General features: G+C 41.9%; 2 protein-coding genes and 1 pseudogene across 2 annotated transcripts in view; 2 read left to right on the top strand and 1 right to left on the bottom strand.

The window, feature by feature from the left end:
* LOC119745416 (pre-mRNA-splicing factor ATP-dependent RNA helicase PRP16-like) overlaps positions 1–1412 on the bottom strand; it is a 28870-nt gene extending 27458 nt beyond the window's left edge. The window contains exons 1-2 of the mRNA XM_038221751.1: positions 1323–1412; positions 386–724 (exon numbers count right to left, since the gene is read on the bottom strand). Coding sequence (XP_038077679.1) covers positions 386–711 — 326 coding nt within the window. The 5' untranslated portion in view covers positions 712–724; positions 1323–1412. The remainder of the gene's footprint in view (positions 1–385; positions 725–1322) is intronic.
* A 355-nt stretch (positions 1413–1767) lies between these two features.
* Positions 1768–3118, top strand: LOC119745410 (annotated as a pseudogene).
* Positions 3119–3953: 835 nt separating this feature from the next.
* Positions 3954–14778, top strand: LOC119745402 (leucine-rich repeat-containing protein 69-like). The gene is made up of 8 exons (XM_038221726.1): positions 3954–4168; positions 5562–5688; positions 7036–7108; positions 7681–7948; positions 8417–8518; positions 9793–9833; positions 13017–13155; positions 14118–14778. The coding sequence occupies exons 1-8, from the start codon at positions 3992–3994 to the stop codon at positions 14226–14228; spliced, it is 1038 nt and encodes a 345-aa protein (XP_038077654.1). The 5' UTR covers positions 3954–3991; the 3' UTR covers positions 14229–14778.
* The last annotated feature ends 2266 nt before the right edge of the window (positions 14779–17044 follow it).

Raw genomic sequence — 17044 nt, 5'->3', positions numbered from 1 at the left:
CAGGGTTGACTGGCTAATCTGAATCCCATTTTAGCAGAGTTTTGCTTTTTTTTCTGCAACCCTCTGAAAAAAGACTTCTGTTTTGGGCACCAACAGATCCACTTTGTGAGCAGACTGGCTCCCGGTCCGTACATTATCAATACTGATTATGGGGCAGGAACCAGCCTATGCCACAAGAACGGAATTATCATTTGGCAGCCAATAATTCCCAATTGTAAAGTAATAATTTGATAAGTAAACATGGGCCGATCTCTTCGCTCGATGTCTTATTCGAAAGTGAATAGCTTGTTGTGTTGCTAGAAAACTATCAATTTAGAAGAGGAATCTATTTTTCGGGCCGAAAGTCTAACATAGCACAGGGAATGCAACTTTTAACTTTTCATACCTTTTTTGAGAGGATCTCAGCGAGGATTCTTTCTCATCATCTTCACAATCATCATCATCTTCCTCGTCATCCTCATCTCCGCCTTCCCAATCATCCTTGTAGGACGTAACCTTTGACTTCTTCTTAGTCTCCTCCTCCAGGCCTTCCTTCTCTTTCCTTTTGGCGGCAGCCAGCCGGTCCAGGCCGAGGAGTGAGGAGCGGGGCTGAGGGGCCTTGAAGGAGTCTTGGCCATCCTCCTTGGACGTGGTCTTCTTCCTGATGATGAGCCCTCCAACCTGGTCGGAAGAGCCCTCAAGACGGTGGATTGAGTCGTCGCTGTCTGACATTGTTTCTAGATCTGTCGCAGAAAACGCACACAAGACATCAATGTTATCCATCTGAATTATTTTTCAGTCCCAGATTCATATCTTTTTAACATTTTTGCAATGACTGACTTTCACTGAGATATATGATGAAAAAAAGTGGCATCAGGATGCAACATTCTTTCCTTTTTTAATTTAAAAACCATTTGACATTTCACCAAATTTCCCCTAATCTTTGGACAACTGCAAACTTTCAGAACATTTCAGAAACATGACGTCATCAGACCAAAAGTTATATTAGGCTAGGCCAAGTTGTAGACAGAATTTCTAAATGATCAGTTTCTTAATTTTTTTAATTTTTTTTTAAAATTCACAATCCATCATTAGTTTGGATGGTTCCGACTTAATCGGAAACCTCCCAACTATTCCTTCCTCCATGGTTGGATTATCAGGAGTCCTCAGTGATCATGGTGAGGGCGCCCTCTAATGTTATGTCTCTCCAGTCATGCCAGTCTCCGTAACGTCATATGAAACTTAGGGTAACATAAACATGCATTTAAAAAAACAACAGAAGTCACAATGAAGATTGAAAACTATGAATAGATTGAAGCCTTCTTTCATTACATCATACTCACCTTCGATCGCTGGCGCTGAGGGAAAAAAGGGAAATTAATAACGGGGAAAGCTTACGCCGCACGATTTACATACGTATTGCATGCCCAATAGTTTTAGTCTGAGTAAGATTTGAGGCTTTGCATGGTGAAGATGCTAAATAATGAAAGGTTTGCGGAAACACCATGTGCGAATAATTTCTCAACTAAGAGAATGGTTCTGAAAAGAACCAGAGGTATAAACTCGACGTTCCGGTCAGTATGCTCTGACCGTCTTCAGGAGAGTGCCTAAACTCTAAGAAAGTGAATACTTAAGTAGCAAAGGGTGAAATCAATGGAGTGTGAAGTTGCATCCTGTGAGGATGCCAAGTAGACAGCTAAACCCAGTAGACAGCTAAACCTAATCTGACCAAACCAGAGCGGTTCGCTGTCAGTGACCTTCGCCGAGACAACTCCATCCATCCAGTGACCTTCGCCGAGACAACTCCATCCACATCCTCACAGCGGACAAGGGCAACGCCACCGTCGTCATGGACAGGGAGGACTACAGCATCAAGGTAAAAGACATACTTTCTTCTGGTTCATACCGCCCACTCCCCAAGAACCCCATCCCCGCCATCGAGAAGCGAGTTGCCAGCCAACTTCTCCTCTTGCATCGAGCAGATGCATTATCCATCCCCCTCTACAGACGACTCAGACCCTCCAGTTCGATCTGTCCCAGGTTCTTTGGTCAACCAAAGATTCACAAACCTGAGATCCCTCTGCGCCCCATAGTTGCCTCTCGAGGTTCCCCCACTTACCACACAGCCCAACACTTAGCCAAAATCCTCAGACCCTTGGTGGGTCAGACACCACACCATGTGTCCAACTCTTCCCAGTTTGTCAGCATCACCAGAAACCTCACTGTCCAACCCACTGACTTGCTTGTCAGTTTTGACGTCGTCTCACTCTTCACCAATGTTCCCACAGGCGAGGCCTGCAAACTAGCTAAGGAAAGACTTGAACATGATACCACTCTCGCTGAACGCACAGACCTGTCCCCCGACCAAATTCATGATCTGTTACTAACATGTATTTCTTCCAGTTGTTTTCAGTGGCAAGGCAAGTTCTACGAGCAAACGGCTGGGACCTCCATGGGATCTCCTTTATCCCCGGTCCTAGCCGACATCTTCATGGAGGAGTTCGAGTCTTCCTCCCTACTCACAGCGGATCTTCGGCCGAGCCTGTGGCTACGCTACGTTGATGACACCTTCGTAGTGTGGCCCCATGGCCCGGACACACTCCAAGACTTCCTCCAGTACCTCAACAAGCAACACACCAGCATCAGCTTCACCATGGAACAAGAACAGCATGGCACCATTCCTTTCCTGGACGTCAAGATCTCCAGGAATCCGGATGGCACCCTGGGACACAGCGTCTACAGGAAACCCACCCACACCGACCGCTATCTCCACCAGCGGTCGTTCCATCACCCCAGCATCAAGTCATCGGTCAACCGCACCCTAGTACAGAGAGCCTTCGAGGTCTGCGACCAAGACAACCTCAAGCGTGAACTCAAGCACATCCAGACGTCACTACAACGGAACGGCTACAAACCCAACCGCATCAAGATCAGCAAACCTGACCAACGGGTCCCCTATACCCAAGGTCCTCCCACTGTATCTCCCTCAGTCACTCTTCCTTACATAGGTCCAGCTTCTCATCATCTGCAACGCATCCTCCGACAAGCCGGCGTCAAGGTGTACCACTCATCTGGCAACAAGCTCCAAGGCAGCCTCCATACTCACAAGGACAAGCAGGACTCCTCTTCCAAGCCGGGAGTCTACCGCATTCCATGCGAATGCGGCAAAGTCTACATCGGCGAAACCGGTCGGAACCTTCCCACTAGGCTCAAGGAACACAGAGCACATGGACGGCGAGGGGATTTTGACAAATCGGCCATTGTCAAACATTCCCACATCAACGACCACAAAGTTGATTGGGATGCGGCCAAACTCATCGCATCGATCCAGTTCTGGCATCCAAGACGCATACGGGAAGCCATCGAGATCCGCAAGCACAACACAGTTCCGCAAGACATCGGGTTTCATCTCAACGACATCTGGCTCCCACTTCTCCAGACTGATGGGTCTCCTATACCCTAGGTCCTCAGCTACTACCTTAGACTGAGGGGTCTCCTATACCCTAGGTCCTCCCTCCACTGACACTGCAACCCTACTGTTCCACTTCAGTGGGCACTAAGCTTGCTCAGGGATCCTGTCTACTTGGCATCCTCACAGGATGCAACTTCACACTCCATTGATTTCACCCTTTGCTACTTAAGTATTCACTTTCTTAGAGTTTAGGCACTCTCCTGAAGACGGTCAGAGCATACTGACCGGAACGTCGAGTTTATACCTCTGGTTCTTTTCAGAACCATTCTCTTAGTTGAGAAATTATTCGCACATGGTGTTTCCGCAAACCTTTCATTATTTAGTTTTAGTCTGTTTTCTATGGTTGAATTTCGTGAGTGCTGATACCTTGACGTCTAGGTGCCTGATACAAGTGCTCCAAGGTTTTGGCCTATTGGTGGCGCTGTTCATCATCAACGGTGAAATTGCTTGTACGGTACCCTGTCATCTCTTGTACTTAACATACAGAGTTGCTGAGGAGGGGTTCAGACTACGTTTATAGCAACATGAATTTACATCGAAATGGCAGACACATTACTTCTTCGAGCTCTGAAGGGGCAACCAAAATCTCTTAATCTGTCGAGTAAAGGGATCAACCAAGTACCCAGAGTCATTGGGAAGCTTAGTAGTGTGAATAGTCTCCAGCTTAAAAACAATAAAATAGCTGATCTTCCAAGAGAAATAAGTGGTTTGATAAAGGTACAGTTGCCTGATTGACATGTAGTAGTAGTTGTAGGCCTTGCTGAACAAAATCTTTTCAGCCTGCTTAGCATGCACTTCTTAGTTTTAGATGTTATTCAAAATAGTTGACGTTATTTCAAAATAATGGATGTTTTATGCATTACATTTGTGTACTGTTATGTGCCTATCAAATGGGTCTGGGAGTCAGCATTAGTTGGTATTTTTTCAGGTGTTTTTTGGGGTCGCACTAAACAGCGTCAACACAGCGTCAACACAACGTCAACACATGACAGAAGCGTCAACACACCGTCAACACATCCAAAACACATTCTGAATTAACAGAAAAGGTATATAATTGTAAAGCATCGAATAAAAGAGAATTTTCATTGGATTGAGTTTCCATTTTGTTGTTAGAAATATAGTATTTTCACGCGAAAAAATGACCCTTCACTTGCACGGCCGTTGTCCACCATTTTGACTTCGCACAAAGCTTGGACTACACCATTTCAAGTAGGGGTGTGCAAGTAATCTTGTCATAAACAACAGAGGGCGTCTTGCTGCAGAGAGGGACACCAGTGCACTCTGATCTGTGAGGGACTGAGGTTTATTGTACAACGCTATCACCCTTCAGCATAATGGTATGGTCCGCGCTGCCACTGAGGCAACATGGCAGCCGATCTCAGAGCGGCACGGAGAGCCAATTTTCTTGAACTGAAAATCACAATTTTCAGACGTTTAACCTATTGATTTTAAGCAAAAATCTTGTTTCTTTCCAAACTATATGGGCTACATACTGCTTTTGTCACTTTTAATGCATTTTGGATGTGTTGACGCTGTGTTGACGCCGTGTTGACGCTTTGGAGTGTGTTGACGCTGTGTTGACGCTGTTTAGTATGACCGGTTTTTTGTGTGTTTTGTTGGAGGTAGAAACTAGTCCTAGTCCGAGTAACTACTACTAGTACTAGGACTCTACGAATCGCCTTTTTTTAACATTTGGACATGGTCGGGCGATAGTAGAGTCCTAGGTACATAGCCATATTGCATTACTAATAACTTTTTTGACCAATTTTACTCGTAACCCCAATCAAAATCTTCAGATTTCACCCCCAAAACTAGCTTGAGTAACTCCAGCTGACATGCTCCATATTCATTCACATGTAATGAAAATGGAGCATGTCAGCTGGAGTTACTCAAGCTACCCCAAAACAGTCTTCAAACTGCCTTATGCGACCGTGTAGGCTTCAGTGGGAATTAGAAATACAAAATGGTGGTGGTTAGGTTTACATACCTTTTTTGGAAGAAAAGAGAAATTTCACCTTCAATTTGGGAAACATCCTTGTCACAAATGCCTTGTTTGAGGCTTAATATTATTATTTAGGCCTGTTATCTGTTCAACCATTTAACCTTGCAGTTGACCGTCCTAAATCTTGGTAATAACTGCCTGGAGGAACTGCCCGAGCCACTTGCCACGCTACACTCCCTGGAGAAACTCCATCTCTTTGGCAACCAGATCAAAACAATTGATGCCAAGATTATTGGTAAGTAGTTGCCATTTCCTTTCATAATGCTTGCATTTCTTATTTATTGTCGCAGTAATGTGTTTGATATTGGCTATGTAAGCTGAGAAGGAAGCTATATCTTCTAAATACAATACCTGGCATTGACAAAATTGTTGAAGATTACTGGTTATCCAGAGGACGTAGATTTGAACCTTTTAGTCATGTTATGCCCCAACTTAGTCCAAAAATTTAAGACTCTCAATACTGTGAATGCGAGTCCTTAGGCCAACAAAAAAAGTCTCCGGTTTCTGGTATGGGCGCGCGTCGCTGTAGCCATGCGCGTCGGCAAAATTTTAAAAAAAAATTTCAATGAAAGATGATGTCTCAAAACCGCTAAACTCACTGGTTTGACTGGAATCCTGCTGCTGCACAATTTTAACGTGTTTTTAGATTGGGTTATGGTCGAGAATAAGCTTTATGTGGCCTCTCTGGACTCCCATATATTTGCACTAAGTTTAGTCGGGCACCATTTGCAGTCATCAGCCGACATTTGAAGCAAAACAATCAGGTAAAAAAAAAACACGCGTCGGTGCACCACTTTTTGGGCAAGCTCCATACTAGAAACCGGAGACTTGATTTTTTTGGCCTTAAACCTAAAGTATTGAAAACATGCAATACAAGAAAATGGACTGGCACCTGAAACAACCAGTCCAACACCGCTTCAGTACTGCATCAATCAACTGTGCCGAAAGAAACATCTGGCATGTCTGGTACTGGGCTCTATTTCTACCAGCCACCAGACTAATGAAGAGGTCCGTCTTTTCAAACAGTTGGCCTAGTTGGACCGTGGTTGGACATGTACCAGTCTAGTTTTTAGCCTCGATTTGAAAGCACTTGATTTCCCTCTCGTGTGCAAAATATTGAAGAAAATTCTCCTTTAAAAAATTGAATTGAGACTTTAAACTTGTCTGGTGAAATACTGAGGACCTTTTCTTTGCCAAATGAAGATATTTTTGAGAATTTTGCTGGCTAAAGTGTGCGTAAATTTGGCCTGATTTCATTTTGCATGTTTTTCAGCACTAAGTCATTGTAGACTTGGCATAGTTTTCACACAAAAAAATCATCACAAACGTTCATCTGTCACTTTGCAGCATGTGTGACCGATGTGTATAAACGTCATGGCTGCGCGCGCAGTTGCCATGTCTAGAAGCGTCCCAACTATAGTTGGGCGGACCCAACTGCAATACTTTTTAGTTAAGGTAGTTGGGCTATTTTGTGGCGAAACATCCACTTTCTTTGTTAAAATGCTGTAACTCCTTTTTTTCCCCCAGAAATCATACTTAATCCAAAGCCTTGTGTTAAAATGTACTCAATGCATTTTTACAGGTGATCTTCGAAATCTGACTTTTCTGAATTTGAACAACAACCAAATCAAGACCGTTCCTTCAGCAATCAACAGGTTTGTGTCTCCGAGCTTAAGAGAAAGTTTTCAGTGAAAAATGTACAAACTGTAGTCTTTATTTATTTGGTCTTTCAAAAGATTTTAGATACTTTACTGTCAATGCCCTGGCCATATGTTGTGTCCTTGGGCAAGCCACTTCGCCCCCACTTGCCTCTCTCCACCCAGGAGTGTAAAATTGGTACGGGCATTACCTGGGACAACCTGCGATGGACTGGCATCCCATCCAGGGGGAATACAAATATTCGCAGTTGTTTCATGCCAAGGAAATTGGAGATAAATGACGGCCTGATTGGCCATCGTTGCTCATTACAGACTGGACTTTACTTTATGTCTTAATTGATTTTATTGCATGAGATCAAGAATTTTCAAGAATTTAAGTGTAGATCGTGACAGTTATATGTCAGAAATCTGGATATTTACCAACTTTTAAAAAGTACTTTTAAGGTAAGGTTTCAGTTAAATTTTCCATGGTATTTTTTTCTTTATCTCAAATTCAGGGGTTTTTTTTTTTACCTTTTGCATGATTTTTTGGTCCTTGATCTGGATTAACCTTAATCCCAATTTTGCAGATTAGTGAATCTCCAGTACCTAAGCCTGGATGGGAACCAGTTGACCAATCTCCCCTCCGAGTTGTGTGCGCTCAGCAAGCTGACGGAGCTGCACGTTGCCGGGAACCAGCTGACTGCCCTGCCGCTGGAGATCGGGTTCCTGGTCAAGCTTAGCCGGTTACACTTGCAGAAGAACAAGATTAAGGAGCTCCCCGAGGGATTAGGGAAGCTGATCCACTTGGAGATCATTGACGCTGCTGCCAATGAGATTAGGATTTTCCCCACTGAAGTAAGCACTTGCGGTTGTACTATTCAGGGAAATATGTTTTTCTCCAAAGAAACGTTCAATTTGTGTGTTATTTAAATGGACATTGTCAACCCGCTGAAAATGTGCTTTTAGTTTTGGTAGTTTTGGCATCCAAAACACACAAAGGATATGCCTGAATGTTTGTCAGGGCACAAATAATTTTAAAAATTGTACGGTCAATATTTTATAATAAAACAAGTGCAATTTTTTGTCTGTTTTCTCATTTGAAAATGAATATCTTTTTTTTTTCCTAGAAAAAATAGCAATTTATAAAAACAAAGTCTATTTATGGGGTGAAACTCGAAAATAGCAGGGGGAGAGCAACTGTACATGAAAATTTTCAATACGTTGTATTTTGAGTCCTAAGTTTTCTAACTTGTGCAACTGTAAAGATCATACCCAGTTAAGTCCTGACAAGAAGCAAATTCCAATTTTCCGGCTCTACTATAGTTGCACAAGCTTCCCTTGAAGGAGATGTACTGTGAGGAGAACCCACTGCTAGATGCTCTACCCGTCCACTCCATACAAGAGGAGGAGATCCTAACACTGAAGGTGGGTCAGCCAGTGACAGTGCTGTAGTTAGGGTACTAACTGATGGAACATAATTCGGCATGAATTCATCACAAGCCCGTCACAAGTCACCCCAGTCCCAAGTCAATGCACAAGCTATTCAAAACGCAAAGCCACTCCTTGTTCATCCTCTGTTCATTGTGTCTAGAACTGATCTATCACAAGTAGGCCTACCTCGACTACAATACTTACTAGCGAGGGTACTGTGTGAGGCCAGACACAGAAGCCAAAATACAGGTTGTCCCACAAAAAAACCTAACAGTCGAATCGGGCATGTTTTCAGAAAAGTGGGGGTAGTATTCAAAATCGTGTCCAATGTATTGCTGAGTAGAATAATTGGTCTTCCAAATTCTTTTTAGTTGGTTTCAATAGGATTTTGTTCAAAAGATACAGCAATCACAATACAGGACTTGAAAAACCACTTGGGCCACTTTTTTTATTCATCAAGTTTATAGATCGAAGCCGGTAGAATAAGTCGCACGTTACTCTTGAACAAAGGAATGAAATCCTTTGTGTGTTTCTCTAACTGTGGTTTCTCACTTTCAAGGAAAGTGGCCCAAGACCCTTGTGTTCGATGAAGCATAGGGTTTGTTCCAATGCATCGATTTGAGTGAAATAAAGTTTGAATGGTAGATTGGTTATCTGACTTTAAGAGGTAATTTGAAAATATTCCAAACCCACATGCAATATACCTTTATTAATTGGTTTTCGACTGTTAGGTTTTTGTGGGACAACCTGTACATCTCTCTCAAATGACGTCACAGCCTACAGATTGCCACTTGCATCGGCATTTTGGGAGTCTAATTTTCGTGACGCAAATTGGCTGTGCCGTATTTTGAAGAAATTTTTAGCAACATGCACGCGTGTTCAGAACATTTTGCACACTGCATGTACACGTACCTGATGGCGTTGAACACGCAGTTATGATTTTCCTACGAAGATGGCTGTCTATGATAGGGGTCTATATTAGCACTTGGGTGCACTGATGGTATACTTGTTATGGTTTATTGTGGCATATCCAGGTAGAGGCAGAGAAAAGCATAAACAAAGATTTAACGATTGCAGATTTGAAGAGACAGTTTCTATTTCATTTTTGAGACCCGAATCCTATGAAATGTTTGAAACAGTTTTTTGGGGGGGAAAGTGTCTCTTGTTTGTTAAAAATTAGAAGAAAAAAAATTGGAAGAGTGGTAGAAAAAACAATTCTGATAAAAGGCAGACGTTTCAGGCAAAATTTGTTTCCATTCTTCACTCAGGAAATCACTGCAAGATACATCATGAAGCAGCTTAAAGACAGGTAAGGCTTTAAAATGTATGCTGACAAGATAAAATCACGGGTTATGAAATATGGTGATAAATATGATCTTTTAAAGGTATTATATTAAATTTTGATTTGAAATTTGGGCCTTGTTTTTATCCTGTTTATTTTTAGGTGGCGTTGTGTCAAACCACTGCTTAAAAATCTTAATACAATGTATATTAATTTCCGCTCTGAACAACTTCAGTCCTCTTAGGCTAAAGTTCCACAGCATTACAGAAATTCTAATATTCTTTTTTTTTAATTTATCCAAATATTCAATGAATTTATAATTAATATGTAGTAATTTGCTTAATTGAATACTTTGCATGCATTACTAACACTCAGACGTAAGATGGTCAAATACGGAGACAAAGTTTTCTACGAGGAAAATCCTGCGTAAGTTGCGATGAAAACACTCAGCACCTCCTGCACCTTACACAGTGTTTAAGTTCATACTAGTCGGCACCATTTCAGATGATGCACCTAATATTTCCAAACCACAAGCACAACTGTTGTTATTCTCGAGATGTAAAAAAAGAATTTCATTTTTTTGTTAATGCTTGCAGTGCTCTTTACCACGACCACATGAACTTTAAAGGTCATATGGTCACACATATTATCTGCCCACATTATTGAGAATGCACCAAAACATGATTGTTGTTGTACCTTTAAATTCATTTGTGACGTGACTCCTGTTTATCGCTAAAATTTGCTTAGAGCTATCCTGATGCTACCATTACTCATCAGGAACACAAGAAGGCGACTCATGTGAGGTGTCCAGACAAAATGCACTGGGCAAAGGTCATGTGAAGAAAAATCAAAAAAAAAAAAAAGAGATAATTGTTTTTTCGACTTTCATATTTGTTGTGGCATGAAAGTGTTTTTGAGGAAAAACAATTTGACATCTTTCATTTGCACGACTACAAAACAGTCAAAACTTGAAAGGCCTGACTTTCATCATTTAACTTTCTTGACACGTGTCGAAAAAATGTAAAATATAAACAGCCATAACTTGCCAACAGAATGTCCGATTGAAGTGCAACAAACAGTATTGTAAGGAGAAATATTCTCTTTCCTAATACCCACAAACACTCGTTTCGGCGTCTGCCCAGTTCGGTCTCATTTCGCCAGAATGCCTCAAATGTTTGTATTTAAACAAATCTGGTAATCAAGACCAATGTCAAGTACTACTGTCCGGGTTGTGCAGTCCTGAAAAAAATTAAACATCAGAGCTCTTCAAATTTTGCAAATTTGGGAGGGATTTTAGTTTTGAAATGCTGTTTAGAACCCATTCAGATTTCCGTTGGGAAGGAGGTAAGTGATAGTTAAGTGGCTTGCCCAAGGACACAACACATAACACTGCATTTGAACCCTGACCACAAATTGTCAATCATTAGCAACAAAAATTGGATGTTTATCAGAGTTGTAATCAAGTCAGACATAAGTCACAAGTCCTTCAGTCTTGAGTCAGGTCACAAGCTATCAGTGTTGTTGACTGGAGTCGCTGACTCGGACTCGAGTCGCTATTTTTTTTACTTGAGACTTGACTTGACTTGGGAAAAAATGACTTGGGAAAAAATGACTTGAGACTTGACTTGAAAAAAATATATCGAGTCGGACTCGAGTGGCTATTTTTTTGACTCAAGACTTGACTTTACTTGGGAAAAAATGACTTGAGACTTGACTTGAAAAAAATATATCGAGTTGGACTCGAGTCGCTATTTTTTTGACTCAAGACTTGACTTGACTTGGGAAAAAAATTACTTGGGAAAAAATGACTTGAAACTTGACTTGACTTGAAAAAAATATATCGAGTCGGACTCGAGTCGCTATTTTTTTGACTCGAGACTTGACTTGACTTGGGAAAAAATGACGTGAGACTTGACTTGACTTGAAAAAAATATGACTTGTGACTTGACTTGACTCGAATAAATTTGACTTGCTGACAAAAATTAACACGTTTCTTGAAGTTACAAAAAAACACAAACATCTGGGTGTTCGTGCGCACTAGCATATTCGGTTGAAAAGAATGCAGATAATACATAGCGAATTAGCAACCAGCACGAGATAACTGGGAATCCTAAGACTGCCACACGTCATGTACATGACTATCATTTGCGTATGTTATAGACAACATATCATACTCAACCTCCTGGTGCATGCGAGGTCTGAGTCCCATCTGTTGTTATACAGCGGTCATTCCATAGAGACCATAATCCACTCCGTTCACAAGTACCCCCTCACCGGCAAAGTACAGTTGGGGGTGACCGACCGACGCCATCTTGCCTGACTGCAATTTTGCCGCGACGCACGGCCACCACTAGCACTGCCTGTACATAGTACAACTGAATCCCCTGGTGTACGTGCGTCACACACAAGGAACGGTGCGCATCAACCAGCGAAATGTCCCGCCCATGGGACGTCGTTGCTAGGTAAAAGGGCGCTCTCTTTAGTTAGCGCACGGAGCCCATAGGCTACACGTACGTACACATTCAGTGGTTTACCCGTAAGCGTTCTATATGCAACTGGGGTTTAAACTACTGGAACAGGGCTGCTACCCCCAATCCGCCATAAAGCAAAAATAATTCACATCATGCATTAAACGAAAACGTTCGGAAGGACATTTTGTCAGACGTCCTTCAAACATGCAACATGATGGAACAAGTTTGAACATATTATATCAAAATGTGTTTTGAAACTCTTTAGATACAAATAAGGTGTTTGATAGAGGATGTTTGATGTTTTTTTTTATCTCCTTTATACATTCCCTACTCCGGCTCCGTCGTCGAACACATAAACTGGTTCCCATATGTAGTATGTGCATCTAATATTTTTTTTAAAATGACTTGAGACTTGACTTGGAAAAAAATTCACTTTGGACTTAACTTGTGAAAAATTGACACGAGATTTGACTTGACTTGGAAAAAAATTGACTTGGGACTTGACTTGTGAAAAATTGACACGAGACTTGACTTGGAAAAAATTGACTTGAGACTTGACTTGACTTGCTGAAATTTTACTTGGGACTTGACTTGACTTGGTTTATAACTCTGCCAGCTATTCGAATGAACTGTGACAAAGGCATTTCTTCGTCATTCCTCAGCCCCTGTTGTTACTTTTGACTTGATCCGACTTGCGATTGACTCAATGACAATTCGGATGTTTTTACAAACTCCCCAGGTGGTCCTACATGCGCCGGGCTATACGCCACTACCCGAACATCCGAGATATGCTGGCCCAGGCGAGCAAGTGCGCCCTCTGTGGTGCGTCGTTCCTCAACACGTGGCTGGAGTGCGTGCGGTTCGTGGACGGACACAAAGTGAGTAGTTTCAATCAGAGATGCCACTTTTCCGGTTTTGGCCGGAATTCCGAGTTGTTGAAAAATCTCACAAAATTCCGTTTTTTTCCTGCTGTCAAAATAAACTGGAAAAGAGAAGAAAAACTCTGGAAATGCAATGATTTTTAACTCGTTAGCGCTCTCGAGTTTAGTACATTTAGGCGCACGCACGGCAGTAGTCTTAAAAACAAGGCAGCCAACGTACTTCCACGCAGTATTCAACGGCGCCTCGCGCATGCTTCACTGCATGCTGACGTGTTGTGTGCTAAGCACACGTAGCATTCAGCCTGGAAATCAAGTCTATCATTTCAAGCAGATCAAGTTCTGTTTTTTTTTCAAGCAGACCTTGTGGCATATCTGTCCAATAGAAAGGTACTCGGCTAAAAATGTTAAAAATAAAATTAGGGCAAAGTCGCATAAACAAACCATAATAAACCACGTTGTTTTGGCTGATGCTCTCCGCAACTCTTTTAGCTTAGCAGATGCGGTTGGACCAATACTGCAAACTCCCATTAGCTACCAAGCAGAAATTGTGATAAGCACAAAAACAGCAATTTAGAAAATGAATTGAGTTTGGGGGTGTCACTCGAAATAGTACGGGAACACAACTTTTAAGGTTTGCACAATTTTCTGCTATAGTTAGCACAAATATATTCTGCCAACTGTTAGGCAGTGCCGTGAAATCAGCCACCGGGGCCCAATTTCACGGCTTTGCTTACCGTTAACAAAAAATCCCTGCTTACTGTAGCAGAAAAATCTGAAAAAAGCGTATTTCACAGGTTAGCGAGGAATTTTGGCTTCTACACATGCGTACATCCCGTAACTAAGGATTCTGTGCTTACAGGGTTTGCACATAATTTTTCTCCTAGCGCTGTTGGCATAAAATGGTGATTGTAAGGTTCTTTGGATTTAACTGTTGCGGTTTTTCTGTTATTCCTTGTTAGGACCTCAAGCTTAGCAATTCTCCAGGACGTGTTCCCATCCGAGCTCTGCTCTGTTCCTACAAGTGCTTCAACACCCCAGGCCATGAGTTCTACGGCATCGCATTCCCTTGACATCATTTTACTTGACTTCCAACAAAACAAAGTCCGTCCTATTTTCTTTTCTTGGTGCCCTACAAGCTTGGAGTGGCTAAGTTTATTTTGGGAAGTACTCTCTTCTCGGATTCTTTAGGTTGGGGATTTTATCACAATTTGGTTTGGCTGACGCAAAATGTAGAGCATAATTTCAATTCCAATCACATAATTGGTTGGATTTTTGGGGGGATTTTTTTTTTGAGCCACCCAAGCACATGCCAGAACAAGAAATTTTGTGATCATTGTGCAAGTACCCCCTCGCTCGGTTACAGAGGGAGAGTTGGGGGAGACCACTGGGAGGGACATTCAAACGCATTGACACCTGCACGCCCGAGGCTCACTTGAAGAAATGCACATGCAAAATTAACTATGTCGTGCGTACTTCGTGCCATACACGTGCAAATCAGCACACGCAGTGTCCCTCCCACTCACAAAGCCCCATCGCTTGGTCATGCACGCCCCATCGCCCCAGACATGGTGGTCAAAAAAAGTGTAGACTTTTTCAGAGGCAGGTTTCTTATAAATTATTGAAAAGACATGTTGAAATTGTTTTAAGATATTCCTAAACCACGAGATCTTAATAGAGACATCGGATACGTCCTGCCCGCCATCTACGATGACCTGCTGGCTTGTGATCGCCCAAAAGGTGGTCACATGACCAGAGTGGTTTAATTCTTATTCACTACGCTGATTGAAGATGTCGCGATGACATTGAAAGCTATGTCGCTGTCACGCCCCAACTATCGCATCGGTCCCAACTATAGTTGGGCCTGTCCCAACTATAGTTGGGCCTGTCCCAACTGTAGTTCCACAGTTGGGCTGGCCCAACTATAGTTGGGCCTGTCCCAACTATAGTTGGGACGGTCCCAACTGTAAGTTCCACTGTTGGGCTGGCCCATCTAAAGTTGGGCCACTCCGATCTTTTTATTTTGCGGTGTCCCAACTATAGTTTACATTGATGTACAACTGTAAAACGTTCCCTACAGCTCTGATACACGTCTGACTTTACTGGGGACCACTGAAATTAGTTATTGATGGGGCAAATCTATAGTTGGGCCACTCCAATCTTTTTATTTTGCGGTCCCAACTATAGTGTACATTGTTGTACAATTATAAAACATTCCCTACAACTCTAATACACATCTGACTTTACTTGGGACCAGTGAAATTATCTATGGGTGGGGACCATCTGTAGTTGGGCCACCGCAATATTTTTATTTGGCGGTCCCAACTATAGTTTACATTGATGTACGACGACTATAAAACATTCCCTAGGCTACAGCTCTGTTACATACTGTCCGCCTTTACTTGGGACCTTTGACATTAGCTATGGGTGGGGCCCATCTATAGTTGGCCGGCCATGGCAATATTTGAATTTTGCAAAATGTTGCTGGACAATCAACCCAGCAGCTGGACAACTCATCCAACTAGGCAGTACCACGTGACCGGCCAGCCTTGCGGCATGCATGCACGACGAATACACGGTGCCAGCGCCGCGGAACATTTAATCCAACAAGATCTATCAAGCATGAAGCATCCGGCGCAACTCCAGTCCTAACTATAGTTGGGCCGACCCAACTGCCGCACTATAGTTGGGACAGGCCCAACTATAGTTGGGACCGATGCGATAGTTGGGGCGTGACATCGCTATTTCTGATTCCAAAAAGGTATCTTACTATTTCTTATCAACTTAAATGGTGGAATCCAATATCAGTATAAGAATGGTCAAAAACAGGTTTGTCCACATCTATGGCAGTCATGTAGACCTAATTACAATTATTGCAGTTCTTTGTGCGTGCAGTGCTATTGTGTTGACCATCTCATAGACGTGTGGATAACTGGTTTTTGACCTGGTCTTTCTGTGAACCATCGCCATTTCTATAACTGAGGCTTTATTTTCACCGCCGTTTTCACCATATACCGTGCTGTAATTTAGAAATATCTTGGAACAAATTTTAACACGTCTCCTGAATTCCAAGAAATCTGCATCTGAAAAATTGTAGAACTTTTTTGGACCACCCTGTATAAATTGAGATCCTGCACCCTAGATGAACACAAAGTATGTGGGATCAGAGGATTTAACATTGTGTAAATTGAAGATAGTAGTAGAAGAGTTGAGCTACACATTAACCCACTTACAAACTGGTTTGATTTCAAAAACAACAAAACCAAGTCCAGGCAAATATTGTATACATTTCACCAATTTTAATGAATTACATAATTTGAAGAGTAAGTGTACAAACAATGTCTTACATTTCCCAATTTGTTTACAATTTTGTTTATTTGTATATAACACAAATTTTTCAGTGAATAAAAAGTTGATGAATATACAAAGCTGTTTTGTTATTTTAATGAATACCCTTTTTTTCTGCGAGCGAGTCAACAGAATTACACTTATGAAAATGCATTTCATAATAATTAACAAAAAAACCTTCCAATACACATTTTCCCGGTAATTTACTTATATCACTCATTATGCTGAGGTCTGTTATTCCAAGAAATCGCACCAGGTCACGTAAAGACTACAGCAATGTTGTGACGGTAATATCAGAGAAATGAAAATATTAGAAATATTCGCTGCTAAGTACTATAAGGGGTCTTTCACTGACTCATGTGACCAGGCCTACATTCGGGGGAAAGAGTTCCATACCTGGACATCACTTGACAACCTGTGCACAAACCCTATGAGACTAGTCAAGAAAATTCTGAGTATTTTCTCAGTAAATGCTTCAATATTTTCCCTGCTAAATATAGTAGGAAAAACTGTAGGAAAAAATTAGTGATGTCCATGTATG

The sequence above is a fragment of the Patiria miniata genome, unplaced genomic scaffold (assembly GCF_015706575.1).
Source record: "Patiria miniata isolate m_02_andy unplaced genomic scaffold, ASM1570657v1 HiC_scaffold_12, whole genome shotgun sequence".
NCBI lineage: Eukaryota > Metazoa > Echinodermata > Asteroidea > Valvatida > Asterinidae > Patiria > Patiria miniata.
This window is presented reverse-complemented; position numbering and strand designations above follow the sequence as displayed.

Excerpts from the sequence above, each read along its gene's own strand:
- LOC119745402 (XM_038221726.1), top strand. The coding sequence starts at position 3,992 with ATGGCAGACACATTACTTCTTCGAGCTCTGAAGGGGCAACCAAAATCT. Across the intron at positions 4,169-5,561 it reads AAATAAGTGGTTTGATAAAG|TTGACCGTCCTAAATCTTGG; the intron begins GTACAGTTGCCT and ends TTAACCTTGCAG. Across the intron at positions 9,834-13,016 it reads ATGAAGCAGCTTAAAGACAG|GTGGTCCTACATGCGCCGGG; the intron begins GTAAGGCTTTAA and ends CAAACTCCCCAG.